The sequence below is a fragment of the Conger conger genome, chromosome 2 (genome assembly GCF_963514075.1).
Source record: "Conger conger chromosome 2, fConCon1.1, whole genome shotgun sequence".
Classification (NCBI taxonomy): domain Eukaryota; kingdom Metazoa; phylum Chordata; class Actinopteri; order Anguilliformes; family Congridae; genus Conger; species Conger conger.
Window position 1 is genome coordinate 20,288,827 of NC_083761.1, and position 20,523 is coordinate 20,309,349.

The 20,523-nt window shown below is 43.5% G+C and overlaps 1 protein-coding gene across 3 annotated transcripts; it reads right to left on the reverse strand.

The window, feature by feature from the left end:
- Nucleotides 1-290: 290 nt before the first annotated feature.
- LOC133114737 (ectonucleoside triphosphate diphosphohydrolase 7-like) lies at nucleotides 291-19,031 on the reverse strand. Of its 3 annotated transcripts, none has more exons than XM_061224344.1 (13): nucleotides 18,863-19,031; nucleotides 18,114-18,199; nucleotides 17,542-17,724; nucleotides 11,386-11,591; nucleotides 10,586-10,736; nucleotides 10,206-10,309; nucleotides 10,047-10,106; nucleotides 9,395-9,546; nucleotides 6,805-7,016; nucleotides 5,686-6,007; nucleotides 5,421-5,506; nucleotides 5,054-5,215; nucleotides 291-1,047 (listed from the first exon to the last, which is right to left on the reverse strand). In XM_061224344.1, exons 2-13 carry the CDS (start codon nucleotides 18,119-18,121, stop codon nucleotides 831-833), a joined length of 1,863 nt encoding a protein of 620 aa, XP_061080328.1. In that variant the 5' UTR covers nucleotides 18,122-18,199; nucleotides 18,863-19,031; the 3' UTR covers nucleotides 291-830. The 3 variants fall into 3 exon arrangements, with proteins under 3 accessions (XP_061080328.1, XP_061080339.1, XP_061080320.1); XM_061224355.1 differs by having other exon boundaries at nucleotides 6,850-7,016; nucleotides 18,114-18,349; XM_061224336.1 differs by having other exon boundaries at nucleotides 18,114-18,349.
- Between the last annotated feature and the right edge of the window lie 1,492 nt (nucleotides 19,032-20,523).

The following is a 20,523-nucleotide window of genomic DNA, read 5'->3' on the forward strand; positions in this document are numbered from 1 at the left end:
AACTACCACTTTAGGCCCACATGTACCGGAAGCTAAAGGTAGCTAATGCCAACTCAAAGTTGCGTAAGCAGCATGGACGGTGCCTCCACGTATAAACGTGGTCCCTCCTGAAGAGCCACAGTACACACGCTGCCAATGCAGACTTCCTGTCAGAGACTTCCTGTCAGAGACCTCAGTTTATTTGGGCGCCGCACGATGGGGATAGAGCATAGGGCTCAATCACTCGACGGCGTTCAGTCAAAACAACGAAGGACAAGGGACCGGTCATGGCCTAAAAGAGCCCCCCCCCCCCTCCCCCGCCTTGTGGTTCCGCAGCAGGCCAGGGAAAAACGAGAAAGAAAAGCACAATTACTCCCTCGTGTTCACATCTGCTGGGATCTCCCTGATTGGTTTATTGGTCCCACAGTTCCCACCAGGGGAATGTCAAGGGCTCGTCCTCCGCATATTTCATGTAGACAGCGGGGCGCAGGAGTTCACGGACCCTCCACTCAACTCCACACACCACCATTCCGGGCAGTTCCCAACTGCCAACAAATCAACCTCCTCCTAGTGGTATAGTTAGCACCGACCCTTCACTCTTCATTCTACAGTCTCGGAGAAGAATGAAAGGAGACTTTACGGCACTAAAAAACAGGAGCCGCACTACGTATTATCAGCGACGCACCGATATAAAAAAATCACTGTTCTGCAACGGAGAACAAACAACTTGTGGTTGCTTCAAGGTCGTTGTTGGAGTGAATGACACCTCTCTGTCCGCTTGCTCCCGTTCTCTTCTCCTCCTCTCCCCGGTCCGTGCCCACCCCGGCCCTGGCCCGGCGGTACCTGCGCTCTCAGGCGATGAGCACCTCGCCCTCCTCGGCCCACAGCAGGTCCAGGGCCTCGGCCTGGCGCAGCTCCCTATGGTGGATGCGCCGGAGTCGGAGGATGTAGAGCAGGATGGCCAGCAGCACCACCAGGATGCAGGCGAAGAACAGGTAGTGGTTGTACACGAAGGAGGCGCGCAGCCAGGGGGAGTGCGACTGGCGGAGGGCCTCCTGCTGACGGCCCCTGCGGGGCCCGACGCAAGAGAGAGAGGGACTTTACTTCACCTTTATTTGGACAAGCTAAAGCAGTTCAGTTACATTTTACCAAACGTTAAATAGTAAGCCATATGAAGTATCTGAAATGAAATGAAGGAGAAAAAAAAAAAACAAGTAAGTCAGGCTTGCAGGAAGGGGAGAGAGAGAGAGAGAGAGAGAGAGAGAGAGAGAGAGAGAGAGAGAGAGAGAGAGAGAGAGATGAGAGAGAGAGAGAGAGAGAGAGAGAGAGAGAGAGAGAGAGAGAGAGGAGAGAGAGAGAGAGAGAGAGAGAGAGAGAGAGAGAGAGAGAGAGAGAGAGAGAGAGAGATTTATGAATATTTTTGTTCCAGATGCTTTAGCAGCACAAGTATGAATGTGTTATGCAAATAACGTGACCTAAACTTGTATTCTGCAAAACAAAGAGATGATAGAAACAAATATTCTCACTTTATACAGATGGTGACAAATTAAAGGAAAAAGCAACATAAATACTTAGCTAGTAAGCCACCAGAACAGCTTCAATGTGCCTTGGCATAGATCTCCGGAAGGGATGGAACACCATTCTTCCAGAAGATATTCCCTCATTTGCGTTTTGATGATTGTGGTGGAGAGCGCTGTCTAACATGTTGGTCCAAAATCTTCCATAGGTGTTCAACTGGGCTGAACATAGCATATGATTCACATAATTCTCATACTCATAAAACCATCCAGTGACCCCTGTGGATGGGAGCGTTGTCATCCACTCTCGTCAGGATAGAAATGCTTCATCAAGGATAAAGGTGACCACTCAGAATAACTTTGTATTGATTAGCAGTGACCCTTCCCTCTAAGGGGACAAGTGGACCCAAACCATGCCAGGAACTCCCCCTACAGCATAATAGAGCCTCCAAGACACCCTACTGTAGGGGTCAAGCATTCAGGTCAGTACCACTATACACCACATAGTGATCGCACTTGTCGAGGGTATGGACTTTCGTCCCACTTTGTCGTCCTAGAATATGGCGAACGATGACTCATCTGACCATATCACTTTTTTCCACATCTCCGTAGACCAGAGCCTATGGTTTTTGCACCAACTCTCAAATGCGCATTCGTCTTTAAATGAGGGTTTTATGGACTGCAACCCTACTATATCTCTATATATGCGTCTCTATGTAGTTGTTCTTGCTGACAGTTTGATCAAGTCCTGCCTAGACAGTCACCTAAGGAAGAGTTGCTCTTCTGTTTTTCCTTACATATCGCACTAATGCACGAGCATCACAACTCCATTTACTTTCCCACTGATGTAAATGCAGATATAACTTCAGTCACTGTCCCTAGCCAGTTGAGCAGTCTTTGGGACTGAAGTTCCTGCCGTCCTTGCCCCAATAATGAACCCTCTTTCAAAGTGACTTTGATCTTATTCTCTTGGCATCTTGATCCGAAAATCGAGGTCAACTCGGTTAGCCCAGCATTATTATACATGCCACAGAGCATGATGTAAGGGATAATGCCCTTCGAACGAGACTGTTATGAGGAAATAATTTCCCGACAGCGTGTTGCTACCGCGTCAGGCCGTTTACCACCCTGAAGGGCAATTATTTCCTCATAACGGACTCGTTCCTAGATTATTATCCCGTTTATGACACGGCTAGCTTGCCAAAGTAATGTAGTTATGGACAATTTATTTTCAGTTAAGAAACAAATGTATTGAAACGCAATGGAAACGGGAGAAAAAATTGTCCCTGTCACTGAGAAAAATCCGAAATTACCTACTGCAGCTAAAAGCCAACTGCATCATTCCCGTAAAAAAAATTCAAATACAACGTTAGAATATTAACTAATGTTAGCTTGCGAAATAATAGTAAGCAATTTATAGACACTTGACGCTGTATTCCAGACTTTAGTGCAAACGCAACTGAACGGAGCTCTTCCCATTTTGAACTGAAGCATAGAAAGAACCTCAACATTTCATTGAGTTGTAGGCCTACAACACAGCCGTCACAATCAGCTGGCATGTCTCGTTCTTGCAGCCAGTCCCGCAAAACGAAATTATTACGGACTTATAAACTCTATATACAGAGAATATCGGTATCCTGAATATATTTTAGCATCTTGGGGCATTCCGTGTCTAAGTATATCCCTCTACACTTGCGGAACTTTCTGTAGTTTTACGGAGTGAATTACATACAGTAAACGTTTGATCATTCTCTCCTCACTCGCACGTGTTGTAAGTTATGTTATTATTACTGCTAATAATAGTTAAAACGCTTGGTATGTTTGAGATATCTCCCGTATTTGCCCAATGTGGTCGTTTATTTTTCAGTGTCATGGTATAAAGGATGTTAATTGCTTAATTGTGTCAAGCAGTACACCTGTATAGAAGCATCTTCATTTCTTATGTTTCTCCACTCATTTACTCATGTTTTCCCTTCATTTGTCACCCGTCTGTATATATACACATACAGCCAGGTCCAGAATGATTGGCACCCTTGATAAATATGGGCAATTATTGGCACCTCTGGTTTAATACTTTGTGCAAACACCTCTGACAAAGATGACAGGCATGAGTCTTTTCCTATAATTTGTGATAAGGTTAGAGAACACATTCCTCCATGCAGAAGTTTTCAGAATCATTGATATCCTTGGGTTTGAGCTTAGGGACCCCACCCTCTTCAGTTCAGACCACATGTTTCTGATGGAATTTAAGTCCGGAGATTGGGATGGCCATTGCAGAACATGGATGTTGTTTTCACTGAACCATTTTGCAAGTTTGCAACCATTCCATATGTTTAAGATTGTTTACAGTGCTGTGTGGTAGGCTTAATCATTTATGTATGTTTTTGTACCCATTACCAGACTTTTGGCGGTCAATTACCATCTGTCTCTTCTGAATTGACAGTTCTCTGGCTTTTGACAAAGGGATTTTACATGCTTGTTTTTATGTTTTAATTTTTACACCAATGGTTTTCAGAAAACAATTGATTACTTAACACAAAACACTCAAACATGAGGAAATGTACTGTTTGTTTGAACATAACAAATAGGTTGTTTATTTTTTCTTCATTTTTATTAAGGGTGCCAATATTTCTGGAGCTGACTGTATATCATTCATCATATTTTCTTATTGCTCCTTTATCAGTGGCAACAAAAGTGTGTCCTTGCAATGCTAATGCAGATCATTTGATCTAGCACTTGAGTGAAATAGAGTGGGGAGAGAGAGGGAAGAGTATGGTGGAGGGAGAGATGGACACAAAGAGAAATAGAGAAGACATTTATATATATATATATATATATATATATATATATATACACATAGAGAGAGAGAGAGAGAGAGAGAGAGAGAGAGAAACAGGAGGAAAATGTGAGAGGGAAAGGGAGAGAGAAAGAGAAATGCTCTTCATGAGCTCGAGGCCACAGCAGGCATCCCTGACATGCCGCTAAAGAATTCCTACGTCGCTTTATTTACTCCGGAAGGTGGAAAGGAGCTTCCCAAAGCGCTCAGGGTAATTCATTCATAACAGCTGCGACTGACACTGCCAGGCATGAAGCTTGCGTAGCATATGGTTCATGTAGCATGGGGGGCAGGGGTTTCTGTCATGGTAGCTGGTAGGATAGGGTGGTGTGGTTACGGTGTGTAGGAGGGGTGGGGGTATCTGTCATGGTAGCTGGTAGGATAGGGTGGTATGGTTATGGTGTGTAGGAGAGGTGGGGTTTCTGTCATGGTAGCTGGTAGGATAGGGTGGTGTAGTTATGGTGTGTAGGAGGGGCGGGGTTTCTGTCATGGTAGCTGGTCGGATAGGGTGATGTGGTTATGGTGTATGGGAGGGGCGGGGGTATCTGTCATGGTAGCTGGTAGGATAGGGTGGTGTGCTTACGGTGTGTAGGAGGGGTGGGGGTATCTGTCATGGTAGCATGGTTACGGTGTGTGGGAGGGGCGGGGGTATCTGTCATGGTAGCTGGTAGGATAGGGTGGTGTGCTTACGGTGTGTAGGAGGGGTGGGGGGAGAGGTTACCTGAGTGGCATGAAGCGTGTTTTAAACAGCATCGCTCCCAGGGTCCACTGCACCTCCTTGTCGTAGACGAGCTGTGCCGTCTTCAGGCTGGGGTAGTCCTGAGGGAAGCGGAACCCCGAGTGCAGCACCTCGTACATCCAGGCCGACTTGAAGCACTGGTATCTGAGGACAGGAGGGGGGTGGAGCAGGGGGTCACGGACCAATGGGAGAACACCGGGAGAGCGGACAGAGTGTGGTTGATGGAGGGGAGAGTTAGAAGGGGGCTTATGACATATTTATATGGCGACAGTACACACACACACACACACACACACACACAAAGACACTCCTGCACGCACTCATGCAGGCACACGTTAAATGATCATACTTCAGTCTGGAGATGTCCGCTTGCGAAGAGTAGAGCTTGCCGTCCAGTCGCTGTTTTAATTTCGACCACTCAGTAGCGCAGTAATCCTGCATCAAAGGAAGAAAATAACATTGAGAGACTTAATCGCATTATGAGAGAGACAATTTCGAGAATTCTCAAAATAGCCTTGATACAATCTGCAGCAGACTACATATCAAAAACCTCAGTTCGCGACGTCATCGGCAGTTGCCCGTTTGAAACGGAAATTAGCGCGACCCCGGCATACCGTGGCGGCCTTGGCGTATTTGCCGCTGTCGTACTGGCCCCCGATGCGTAGCACGTCCTCCGTGCAGTAGTAGAACTCGGAGAAGCCGTAGAACTCGCTGTTGTGGAAGTCGATGGGGGCCTGGTACACCCCCCGCAGGGACAGCGTGCCGTTGTGCCTGCCCAGGAAGGGCCTCACCGCGGCCTGGCACCGGGGCCAGTCCCCCTGGCCCCGCAGGAACACCGTGTGGCTGTCCCTCTGCACCGTCTCCGAAAGGCCCCTGGGCAGACAGGGGTCCAGGTAGGGACTGGACTCCCCCATGCCGTTCTTATCTCCTGTTAGCCTAGAATTATAATCATTTGCTATTTAGCTGACGTTTTTATCCAAAGAGACTTACATTTGATTACACTAAGCAGGGGACAATCCCCCCTGGAGCAATGCGGGGTTAAAGGCCTAAAGGGCACAACAGCTGTGCAGATCTTATTGTGACTACACCAACCTTATGGGTCCCAGTCATGTACCTTAGCCAATAGCCTACAATAACAATAATCATAATGAGAATAAAAACACTTTAGTCACAAAACCTATGCTGAAACCTATGCATACAAAAAGCCTGGAAAAGGCGTACAGTTTTCAAACAAAAGATACTTCTTTGCAAGATTAGGTTATCAATCAGGAAAAAAGACTGACATTTCGGATCAAGGTATAGTTTGCGCCTCTTACTCTGAATTCTTAGAGAGACCAACTCAATACACTGACGTTGCATTCACCCATAATGTATCTTTTGTTTTAACATAGGCACACCAAGCAAACCCTTTTTGAATTTTTCAATGATGTAGCATGCGCCACCTTGTGGACGACTGGTGCAACCAAATCTTTAGAGGCACAAAAGCCACTTCTTACTGAATGCCTGTGTGTCTTGAGTCCAGCATGCTTAACTGTACCATGTGTGAATTTATGATCAAAATAGTGATGGAATGTGTGTGTGTGTATGTGTGTGTGTGTCTGTGTGTGTGGGTGTGGGTGTGGGTGTGTGGGTGTGTATGTGTGTGGGTGTGTGTGTGTGTGTGTGAGAAACTGTGTATGTGTGAGCCCACAATGCCTGATTTAATCAAATGCGTTGTTGTTGTTATCTCCTACCTGTTCTTCAACACCGTGCTGTCGTTAACTTTCTGTGCGCCGTACCTGTTCTTCGACACCGTGCCGTTGACTAGGTCATCCTCGTAGCGCTGGCGTGCCATGTTCCCGCCGAACCCCAGGAATGTGGTGACGTAGACGCGGTACACGTGCTGCGTGTGCTCCACGTCGCAGCCCAGGTTAAACTCTGCCAGGAGAGTCTTCGCTGCCTCCTCCTGGTGAGGGGGGCACACAGCGAGACCACGCCCGTCACCCCGGAGTACAGTCATCCCATGAAACCATGCTTTATTCAGCGTAACACTACTCACATTCAAACTGTAACACTGGCCATTTCCCAGACTGAATAACCAAACCTAATAAACCAAAAACTATTGTAGCTATGCAACTATTGAAATGTAGAAAGTGAAAGTGAAAATTAATTAAAATAACAGTATTCCCTGAGATTACTCCCACTCAATATATGATAACTCCTAGAAACCAATGTGCTAACTCCTAGAAACCAAACATTATAGTAAAGTAGAAAAAACTATTGTTGGAAAACTACTGAAATGTAGAAAGAGCCAATTTGCTAAAGAAATACAAATAACAGTATTCCCTGACATTACTCCCACTCAATATGTGTTAACTTCTAGAAAGTGGGATACTATAAATAGCAGAATGATTAACAACACTGAGCACACACACACGCGGCTGTGAATATTTTATGTATGGCGTTCCGCCCACTCAAGAGTACATTCTTTATAGAATGCCTTGCAGACACAGTGCTGTAGCAGAAAAAAAGAAAAAATGCCACGATATACACCGATCAGCCGCAACATTAAAACCGCCTGCTTAATATTGTGTAGGTCTCCCTTGTGCCGCCAAAACAGCTCTGACACGTCGAGGCATGGACTCTACAAGACCTCTGAAGGTGTCCTGTGGTATCTGGCACCAAGACGTTAGCAGCAGATCCTTTAAGTCCTTTAAGTGGCGAGGTGGGGCCTCCATGGATCGGACTTGTTTTTCCAGCACATCCCACAGATGCTCAATCGGATTGAGATCTGAGGAATTTGGAAGCCAAGTCAACACCTTGAACTTTTTTTTCATGTTCCTCAAATTATTCTTGAACAATTTTTGCAGCGTGGCAGGGCACATTATCCTACCGAAAGAGGCCACTGCTATCAGGGAGAACTGTTGCCTTGAAGGGGTGTAGTTAGTCTGCAACAATGTTTAGGTAGGTGGTATGTGTCAAAGTAACATCCACATGAATGCCAGGAACCAAGGTTTCCCAGCAGAACATTGCCCAGAGCATCACACTGCTTCCAATGGCTTCCCATAGTGCATCCTGGGGTGCCATCTCCCAGGTAAATGACACACACACACACACACACACACACACCCAGCCATGGAGATGTGAATGTCGAAAATGTGATTCATCAGAGCAGGCCACCTTCTTCCAGTCCACCAACTCCAGTTCTGAGGCTCACATGCCCATTGTAGGCACTTTCTCGGTGGACAGGGGTCAGCTTGGGCACACACCGACTAGGGGTCTGCGGCTAAGCAGCCCCATACACAGCAAGCTGCGATGCACTGTGTGTTCTGACACCTTTCAATCATAGCCAGTATGAACTTTTTCAGCAGCACCACGCGCATCAATGAGCCTTGGGCGCCCATGACCCCGTCGCCCGTTCACCGGTGGTCCTTTTTTTTGGTAGGCACTAACCACTACATACTGGGAACACTCCAGGAGACCTGCCATTTTGAAGATGCTCTGACCCAGTCTTCTAGCCATCACAATTTTGCCCTTGTCAAAGTCACACAGATCCTTAAGCTTGCCTTTTTTCCTGCTTCTAACACATCAACTTCAAAAACTGTTCACTTGCTGCCTAATATATTCCACCCCTTGACGGGTACCGTTCTAATGAGATGATCAATGTTATTCACTTCACCTGTCAGTGCTTCTAATGTTGTGGCTGATCGGTGTATAGTGAAACGTCCCGAGATAAATGAAAGAAGGTTATATTGAGTTTATGCAATGCATGTTATGCATTTTTCAATGTATTGAGAGTGTAAAATATTATGCACTATTCTCGGTTCCACAAAAAACATACAGCATCCATTAAAGACAAGCTGAAACGGAAGTTACAGCAACTTCCACAATATGACATGTAGGCGAGTGAAACGGCTCTTTCAGGGAGAATTTTTGGAGGGCGGGGAGTCCATTTGACTGACATTAAATGAGGAGGGGGAGCAGAGGTGTAGAATATTCATTGGAGGGGAACGGAAAATTGACATTTCATCCAAATACATGCCCACTGGTACATGATGCCGTCAAATCTTGTAAAATCTAATTTTCCAGGAAATGGACTTTGGTGTGAACATACCCAATTGGAATTCAATCGTTTTTTTCTCATATAAATGTGTTTATATGTTTATGAAGAATTGACTAAAATGAGGAAAAAGTGCATTTTCATTTCAGCTCTTCTTTAAAGTAGGAAGAAGAGCAACTAAAGGGGATTAAATATATGATGCATTATCTATTAAGGCTTAGCACATGAAGACTAAGGAGGAGCCATTAAAGGGATTAACCCAGGTTCACACAGCCTGGCCTTACCTGCTCAGGTGAGCTGAATGAAACGGCACTGGGCACTTCATAGGCTATCTGCAGTGAAGCTCCACCCATGTCAATGATGCCCACAGTGCGCCGCCGGCTGATTGGCTCCTGGTCTTGCCCTCCAGTAGTGACTTCGACCACTGCCTCTTCCCCTTCAGGAAATAACCATTTTTTCATCAATATTTCATATTGTCTTAAGTAGCTTTGATACAGTTCCTTCCCCAGTTTTCAGTTAGCAGTTAAGCCTCAAGGTACTGCCATGACACTCACACCAGCAGTCCAGGAGCTCGACAGCTGAACTGTGTGCACTTCTTTGATGTTCTTGATTATATTATACCCTACAATCCACACAGTACTACCAACATGTGGTGGACTGTGGGTGCCTAGCACGTCACTGGTATAACCAAATGTAAGAGAAAACCAAGAAAGCCTGGCCAACCAGCCAGCAATTGCCAAGGGCATGCACCAGTCAGTGGTTACTTAAATAAAATAATTATCGGTTGACCGGTGTAGACCAATCATAGCTTCACAGCAAGTAGGCAAGGCCCGCTTCGATTTGGCAAAAGCCATCAAGAAAGCGACTTCTCACAATGGACTCCATGTGCCTGCAGTCTCCTCCCTTTCACCCCGATTACCGTTAGCGCACACTCACCCTCTTCTGCGTGGTCAAAGCGGCCTAGCACAAAGTTGATTCCGATCCACGCGTACACACCTGGGGAGAGAAGCAAAACCGTTGAACAACCACAAACATGCGCAGCGGTGCCGCTACTGCATTTCTGTTTCATTCCATAAGGCTCTATGACCTTCCTACCTTCCTGTTTCCCAGAGATCACCTCTGCATGCGAGCTGGGGAACAGGAAGTCAAACTCCACCGGCACGTCCGTAACCAGGTCCTCCAGGATGGCAGCCTGTTGGCTGGAATGCAGAAGAGACTGGCGGTTAATCCAACAAAGTGATAAAACACAAAAACCGGCACTCTTTATCACTTTCATATTTCAACGTCAGCGCGTTCACAGGGAAGGGGGAGAGATTTGTTGTGGTTTGAGGGTGTTTGTTGCTGCAATTCCTCTCTTGACTGTTAGAAGTCCAAAATTACATATTGTTTCACGTGAAATGCTTCGTTGACATATAAAATGGTCGCTGCTCTGGATAGTGACACCTAGCCTAAATCAGAGAAATGAAAATGCCCACCTTTCACTCAGGAGTCTCATGCCAGCAGTGCACAGGATGTAAAGGGGGGTCTCCCGGTGTTTCTTCTTGGGTATGTGAGCTGCTGCAAAGCTCAGGAGGGGCTGGAGGTAGTCGCTGGCTTTCTCAGGGGTGAGGGCCAACTTGGATATACCTACAGCAAAGCCAAATACAAACACCACGTAAAAAGAGAGGTTTCATTTTTTGCATACCTGCAAGTCAGAATCACCACACTCGTGAAAATCTATAACAAATCCTTAACTGTTTTTTTTCCCCTGGATGGATACTTTTAGGAGAGAGATTTTTTGGAGAAACGAAAGTTAATTTTTCGCACCTCATAAAATGCGTATAAACCTTATAAAAGGCCTAAATAAAATGCATTGCACGTACAGATTTGTGACAAGTGCCATGTTATCATGGAAACCCCATTGATACCGTTTTCAGGGATTAAAGACAAATTTGTGAGCCTGAAAAGTTGTCAAGGAGGAAATGTGTACAATGTATTGAATTAGGTATTATATGAATTTAAAACTGCTCTATGCCTGAAATCAGGCATGGTGCCTGAGAACTTTAAGCCCTGCATTTTGCTAGAAGTCCAAAGTACCAAATTCCTAGAGAGACAGGGTTCTTATCTGATCAGAAGCTTTATAACCACAGGAAGAGAGCACAGTGCAGTTACATTTCTGTTGTATCCGCCCCAACCCCGTGCCTCCACCACAGCCATGCTGTAATCACTAGCTCAAAGTTCAAATCAAAAAGGTAAATAAATAAATAAAATATAAAAGTGGAGGTATCTCCCTCACCTGGCTTAATCTTTTTGACCACAGGGGTGCGGTCTTGCGCCCTCATCTGCCGGATGTCCAGGAGGGTGTGAGGGTTGCCATTGTGTGGAGGCCAGTAGTACACAAAGACCCGAGAGCCACTGCTCCCACAATCCACAACAATCCCATAGTTCAGTGCGGCGTTGAGAACATCCGTCGCCTCCATGTTCTCAACGATAGACAGGTACCTGCACCAAGAGACGCACAAACTTGGCCATGGTGCTAACACGGCCCACACAAAGAGAATTGGCGGCCGGCAATTGACTGGCAAGTAAGCAATACATTTATATACGACAGCTGCACATTGATTTGGTGAATTATTATTTTCAGGTAAACTGTGACTTGTTCCAGAGGAAAATTGCAGGACAGACACACATTTTGTGGGGGTATGGGAACTGAGGTCACATTTTTATACCACAGGGCTTTAAACAATCCAGATTGTTCTAATGATGATGGTTTTTTGACTGATGCACAGAACAAACATATGATACAGGAACATAACCTGCATGTTAATAATTTGGAGCATACTGACACAATACTGTAGACATGCCATTCTCAAATACAACAAGTGCACTGTCTTAAATCACTTTTTTTTTTTAAATGACATTGAAATTAATTGGAATTAGCCATTCCTAATGATAACGTTTGTTATAGGCACGTTTGTGAAGAATTACACTCCAGTGGGGCGTGTTCTCACTGATCTTTCTGCGTTTTCAGCTGGTAGGCTACTACTACCGGTGAACAAACTGCAATGTTTATGCGTTGTTTTCAAACACAACTCTGGTTTTATTATCGGTCATTTGTATTCAACAGTCGCAAGTCTCTGCCGCATAACAAGAAAGGAAAACTCACTGCACTCTGTACTCTGTACTCGCGTAACAGGTGTTTTTGAGCATTGAGCGGTGTCACATGTCTCCTGGGTTACAGAAGCCCATGATACAGCGTCCCTGAGTGAGTGAGTACCAGAGTGCATTAGGCACATAATGGCTTTCAGCCCCCGGCCGCATACATGCACTTTCCAAAAAAATAAATAAACAGCAATAAAGAAATCATCTTTGGCGCTTATCATAATAATCTTATATGATGGACCTGATAGTCCCAGAGAAACCAATCTGAACCCTATAGTCTGTATAATATACATTGAGCTCTGTATGTCTTGGGACAAAGACATTCTCAACTTGATTTGGCTCTGTACTCAACCGTTTCCTTAGTGCAGGCATAAGAGCTTTCAGCTTTGGCGTTTGTCAACATGAGGACCAGAGTTGTGCCAAAGAAAGCCATTGTGAAACTGGGAAAAAATGAAATCAGAAAAAGCAGTCAGAGACATAGGCCAAACAATAGGCTTACCAAAATAAATAGTTTGGAGCATCATTAAGAAGGAGAGCACTGGTGTATGTTTGGGATCATTGGGCCTCATGTAAGAACCACTGGTATGAACAGATTTGTTCTACAGTCGCTCATATGCACGAGTGATTTTAGAGTGCTTGGTGCATTCACCAAATGTCTTGCATTTAGATTGTTTTCTTACAGTAGGTAGGAACAAAATTTACGAGGGGTCCCAACCTGTCATACGAATCATGTACAATGCATTCCATTCATTTTCTATGGAGAGGCTTGCAGTGCGTGTCAGTGCAGCTCACCTAGCTCGCAAGAGCTCGGATAAAACTTTTAAACGAGGCGCTGCAGATCAAATATGAATCAAGATTCACCCACTGCATTGCTTAGTTCTCACCTCAAATGTTTTCAGAAACATATTTTATTGGACTGTTTAGGAAGAATAAGAAAGTTTATCAATGGTTGGCTGTATTGCTACGTTTACCTAAAACCAATGAACAGCAGTGTACCCAATCAGGTTCTGACTACGTCCCTTGTTGTCAATCCCATTGCCGATCTATCCGATGGAACCCACCTCCAGTACTGTATTATAACCGACATCTTCAAGTTAGGAGCGTTTGTTGACTCCGACATGGCTCACACAACGAGCCCTTCCTACTAAAAAGAGAAATGTATAATGATACGAAAATGTTCTTGCTTGAGGCCAATTATTATAGTGTTGACAAACAAAACACTCCAAAGGCAATCAAAAGCCTAGAATCAAAACTAGATACAGAAAGCACACTTACGGTATATCTGCACTAAGGAAGAGATTGAACACACCGGACTAATCAGAAACACCTGTGAAGTCATGTTCCAAATGTTATGTACAAAAAGTGCTGTACTTGCTACATAATGTGAAACCAAAATGTATGAAAATGCTCTTTAATAAAAGTCGAAAATCGGCACTTTAACCACAGGTAAATTGTTTGATTACAAATTGTGGAGTACAGAGCCAAATCAAGAACAAATATGTTGTTGTTGTCACTGTAGTGTATGCAAATCTTTCAAAGAAACAACAATGTGCTTGGGGGGGGGGGGGGGGGCAAAGAAAGGTTTCACAGACAGACAGTAAAGTAGTTAACTGTCACTCGCACTTGATCGATGCAGCTTGTTTTGCTTACGATGTGAAATATTAGGCCGACTCCCCCCTGATGGAGCTGTGCCTTTTGGGGGTGCATAGCAAGGAGTCAGCCATCTATTACCGATCTAGGGTTTCCCAACATCTGCCCACAGCACCTCTTCGAAGGCAAGCTGATACGCATTAGGTCAGGGCAGAAAAACCTCGACTTGTCTGGCCGAAGAGATCAATGCCATTAATCAGCACAATCAGCCTAAACTCAATCAGCGGCAGAGGAATCTGTTCATGCAAGCAAAAATTAACACTTTATTCCCCTTTGTCGGCAGAAATCCGACACCACCTTCTTAGAGGCTGCTTGCTGGCCATGGAGATGTAAATGAGATTAACTGACCATGGTCAGGGGGGGCAAGGAAACTGATTAGCTCCATTTTCGATTTGAAGAAAGATTAGCCAGTTTCTTTCTTCCCCGCTACGATGGAAGCGGGGAATGACAAAGAAGCGGACTGCGTTAGCTAAAGGATCGGCCAGGTGGGGCCCTGGAGTGCTTACGGGCCCTTCTCACAAAGTCAATTACTTTCTTACAAAGATGATTAGGTCACAGGACAGGGTATCTTCCACATGAGGGAGCCATCGGTCTACTCACACAGATACATCGCCTTGAGTCTCTTTAAAAGCTATGTGGATGATTTCAGTCTGCTAATAAGGGGTAACCTCACCTAATGCAACACTTTATAGCAGTTCATGCCTTGACACAATCAAATCTTGAAAACAAACAAATGTGCATAGCATAATAACAAATTCAAGGTTAAAAAAAAGTCAAAAGGGAGATTGTATTTGAGTAAGTTTCCTTTTTTCAGTTGGTTAAGATTAACAAAGCAATCAAGATGCACTCACTGAGCACTTTTAGGAACACTGTAACTAATACTGGCTAAGGCCTCCCTTTACTCTCAAAACAGCCTCAATTCTTCCTGTCATGGATTCCACAAGATGTTGAAAACATTTATTTGAGATTCTGTCTCGTGTTGATATGATTGCATCACACAAGTTCTCTTTTGGTGAGCCTGTGCCCACTGCAGCTTTCTGTTCTTGGTGGAACCGGGGTCTTCAGCTGTTGTAGCCCAACTGCCTCAAGGTTCAACGTGTTGTGCATTCTGAGATGCTTTTCTTCTCACCACAATTGTACAGAGTGGTTATCTGAGTTACTGTAGCCTTTCTGTCAGCTCAAGGTCCATTCTCCATTGACCTCTCTAATCAACAACGTGTTTCCTTCTGTAGAACTGCCGCTCACTGGATGCTTTTTGTTTTTTGCACCATTCTGAGTAAACTCTAGTGACTAGTGTGTGTGAAAATCCCAGGAGATCAGCAGTTACAGAAATACTTAAAGCCACCCCGTCTGGCACAAATAATCATTCCACAATCGAAAACATGGAGATCACATTTTTTCCCCATTCTGATGGTTGATGTGAACATTAACTGAAGCTCCTGACTTGTATCTGCATGATTTTATGCATTGCACTGCTGGCACACACTTGGCTAATTAGATTATGGTAATGTTAAGATAATGTGTTAAAGGTGTTCCTAATAGTGCTCAGTGAGTTTATTTTAAGTCTCAATAAAATATTCTATGTTAATGATTCAGTGGAATCAAATTAAATAAGACTTAAACAAAAAATATATACATTTCCCAAAAATGTTTGATATTTCCTCCCCTGGTTTCGGCACACTTCCTTCCTTCATTAGAGAACCCTACTGAGACATGCTCCATGCTATTTATTGGAGGGGGTGGGGGGGTTGTTTGACTATTCCTTCATATAGAACATTTCAAGATCCTTCAGATACTTCCTTCTACGTTTTTGTGGACTGCCACCTTTAATGTTCTTCGGATTTAGGACTAGAGATCCAGATGGGGGAAAAAAACAGCAAAAGAGTAATTCTGTGGTGAGGCCATTTCATGGTGGACTTTGAGGCCTTTATATCACTGTGTGAGCATGCTGTGGTGAGGACAGCACTTGTGTCCTCTTCCAGGCAGGCTTACCACTACCCCAGAGGTCTTAAACATTCTTCATTATTGACCTAGGTTTAACCGTATTTTGTGCAATACACTGAATACATTTGGGGTCAAGATAAAAAGGTGAACACAAGACAAGAGTTCAGAATTTCAGCTTTCAATACTTTTGTAGGGGACTGTATATTTTGACTTGTGAAGATCAATAACCATTTATCTTTCTTGTGAACAAAGACCCATGCTTTGCCTTTCCCTGTGAGGAAGTATGACACATGGGTTTCAAATACTTGCTACCTCTTTTTTGTATCACTGAAACAGGAAGCCATTGGAAGTCACAATACAATGACTAAAGATTAACTTAAGTACCATGTGAAAACAGAAAACATTTCCTCAGTAAAATGCAGAGTGCAATTGCGGAAAATTGGTGGAGTATTGCTACTACTGCTAATGCTATGGTGTTTAAATATTTGAATTTACAAGCTGGTGTACGGGTGTACCTAATAAAGAGTGTATATGAACTCTGCTAGACGTCACAGGCTTACATGCGTACACAGCTAATTTGCATAAATAATGTGGATAGGCTAAACCGCAGAATGTCCGTTAGAGTGACACTAGAAATCTGTTCTCAAACATGCTCATTATTCAAAAAGTATAAATACAAAAGTTGATTTAAAAAAGTATAAGTACATTGCTAGAATTAGTAAGAAACTATGAACATTTTGATGTATTATATATGTATGTAGTGTAGAAATTGAGCTTGCAATGGCAGTTTAAAATCGTGTAAAATGAAATGTAATTCCAACCGTCACCACTCTAACTGAACATTCCACAATTCATTTCTATGGGACTTTTTTCCCTGGAAACCTTAAAGAAATTAATGGGAATATCAAAAAGCTATGAACAAGCACACCATTCTGGACCAAGTAGGACGTTTTCCACTTGGTTTGGTCTTGATATCTCGACTGTGGGAGGAGTAGGACTTCCAAAGAACCGGCAGAATAATAATAATGAACTTAAATTTAAAATAACAGTAATGTGTTGCTTCGCAAACACGAGGCATATGAATACTTGTAACATATCTTTTTTTTTTGTATTTGTAATAGGTTTCCATACAATATACCTCATTTTGTGTAGTGTATATTTTATATAGCCTAAGGAGCATGTCTTCATCAAGGGAATAATTATGGACAGTAGTGACCACTAGTTCTTTGTTTATTATAACAATCTGACAGTGACTGGAGACATAGTATACTCAGGTAAATGCTCCCTTGAACATGTCATATAATCACTGGGGCAAGACTTGGATAAGCCATAGAACTTAGAAATTGCTTTTACAAAGCTACAATGCAACATCAGTAACTGGGAACAGACCTGACAACCCGCAGGTCCAGAGTCCAACACCACCAACCATTATGTAAGAATCTTCCGTTACCAGCAGCAGCCTCAAATATATTTGGACTTTGATTTGACAATTTAACACACACACACACACACACACACACACACACACACACACACACACACACGCACACGCACAGCATAGGGTTCCCATACTAATCTATGCAACCAGCTCCCACAACCCCAACTCTAAACGTCCTAATCCTGTTTTAATAAGTCTGCCGGGAAAGGGGGCCCCAGGCACTGGCTGGAACTGGACTGTGCTCGGGAAGTGACTCACTTGTTGACACGGCCTCCCCTCGACGTCGGGCCCCAGTGGTCTGTCTGGTACAAGCCCAGGAGGAGCAGAAGGAAGCCGGTGAGGAAGATGGGGCAGAAGACCCTCTGTCGTGCCCCACACCCCAGGGAGAGCAGGGACACGCTGAAGTGCCATGAGGCAGGCAGCAGGCAGGAGAAACTGATCCTACACAGAGCAGCAATTAAGACCTTTACATTACACATTGTACAGTGAGTTTATTTTTCTTACATTAAACTTATGTTGAATTCCATTCCAGTCGTATGCATTATATAAACCCAGTTAATTTCCATACAGCACACTGTTACCCCAAAATGTCACCAGTAATCTAATGTCATAGCAATTTTGCTGCAGAGGCATTTTTATAGATTACATGCCATATAATTTAAATGAACACATCCATGTATCCATCTACCACTTGACAGAGACGTTCTGTGCTGCTTTCCATATCCAACAGCAATGACATTCACACTACCCAAATAGGTTACCAGTGTATATCTATGTATGTTGTCGTTACAGCTATACACGCCAAAATAAAGTACGCTATGGGACAATACCTTGCCATATGTTTCAGCTGAATATGCCAGCAGAACTTCCGTTGCTGTCACCTCCTCATGATGGTGTGTTTTCTGTGTGGATGCAGCTGTTCTTTTCCCGCGATGGCCAGATTTGTGTGGAAAATACAGAGGGAGGGGACAGGTGAACCGGTGTTCTTCACACGTGGAAGTACAGGATGAGCATGAGCATGAGCATGAGCCTGAGCCTCAGACGTTCGATTATACGCGTGGGACCACTGTAAACGTACAGAATGAGAATCTCATCATAATTTATTAACGTTAGATTAAACACAAGAGCTGTTATTCAGTTATTTAATTTGGCAACAACACGTAGCTAGCTAGTTAGTTAACCTGGTATATCAAAACAATGACGTCGAAACGCGAAGGTGTAATGTTACAAGTGTTTCAATTCGATATTACGTTAGAAAAGTTACATTTCGGTTAGTTTAATGCAGGTTGCCATGAAAATAACGTGGAGTGTTACGTAACTTAATGTACAAACTGACATGTAGTCTGTGATTTTTAAAGCGTTGTCCTTTACCACGCATTGTCACCATGGTGTAACTTAACTTAGTTTCCAGCACCTAAACTGAAGTCAGCTGGTTTAGACGTATATTCGATCACGAAACAAAGACTCAAATATGTGATTACAACTATTCAATCTTGAGGAAGCTAACGTTAGCTAGTATGTAACGTTAACGTACCGGTTATAATACCACCTAGCTAAATTACCTAATGTAACACCTTACCTAGAACAAATGGATGAAAAGCGGCGTTGTGCTCCTCGATGATGTCAACACTAGAAGCATGTCTTATATATTACAATTTACCTCCCTACCGTTAGATCCAATTGACTTTTGGGATCCATGTGTCACACAACTCATATTTGGTTGTTAGCTAGCTAGCTAGCCAGCTACCTCTTACAGAAGAAAAACACATATTCTGGAATACGGCGCCACGTCACCAGGGAAACCGGGTAACTGTCGCAAATAACTTCCCGGTGATGTGAATTCAAGGGTGCGTGCTCACTATCCGTTGGTTGACTCTTCCATTGAAAATAGGACATTTTGAACCTCAATATCTCACCAGTTTCAAAACCAATCTCAATGCAATTTAGCTTTCCCCCCCCCCGCATGTGTATTTCAAATAGACATGATACCTCGTGTAAATAAGACAGCTTCGGAGTTGCTGTAAGGTGTATTTCTTCACTTTGAAGGAGGTAGGCTTCAAGTCTTTATGCCAACATCTGTACACCGGTTTGTTAATGCAAATATTTAATCAGCCAATTATGTGGCAGCAACTAAATGCATAAAAAAACATGCAGACAGGGTCGCACGGTTCAGTTGTTTTTCAGACCAAATGTCAGAATGGGGACGAAATGTGATCTAAGTGACTTTGACCTTGGATTGATTGTTGGTGCCAGACAGGGTGGTTTCAGTATCTCAGAAACTGCTTATCTCCTGGGATTTTCATGTACAAAAGTCTCTAAAGTTTGCAGAGAGAGTTATTTCATCTTGGATTATTTAGATTCTAGGCTAGCAATTTTTATACTTATAGGTTTTATACTTTTCTATTTTCATAAGGTTTCTAAGGCTTGTGAAGAACCCTCATTTTACACACATTTTACACTCAAATATTATATAAAGTGCTTCTTCTCACATTGAGAAAGGGGGAATGTGTTATAACTAGGGCTTTTCAAGGTATCCCATGGTTATTAATATGACTGTGTCCCATGGTTCGATTCAGAGAAAATATATTCCAACTGAATTTTCAGACCAAGTTAGTTAATTACTATAGTATCCAACCTGCACTCAGAGTGAGCGTCTGTACATAATGAGCCAGTCCTGAGTCACACACGTTTTTGCAAGAGTTTTACTAATTACCAAGCAGGAATAGTTTGCACAGCATAAGAATGAAACAGCAGAGAAAAAAACATCTAACAGGCCACAAGTCTGTAGCAAACAGGAGTCAAAAAGGGGACCTTCATGATCTAGTACTGGCTGATACAGTACAGTTCATTGCATTACATGGATGGCTAGAGTCTATGGTGATTATAAAAACAACCACCACAAGCAATGAGAATATAAAGCTCATAGATAAATTTCAGATGCATAAATACACCCCATGATTTTCCTGTTCCAAATAGCCAACCAAGTTTTTCTTTTTTCAAATATGAACAAAGAAAGATTAATGCATATAAATGCCTGCCAACAAAGTAGGCCTCTTCCACAGTTTATGACAGCTTTTCCAAAATAACAAAAAAAAACATCATAAGGAAGCATGGAATCTGCGATCTTTTCCCCCTTTCATCTCCTCTCATGAATGGAATGCCATATTGCAGTAATAGATAGTTTGAACATACCTCAAACACTTGAGGGTATCGATTACAGAAAGTATGATGCAGGCATAG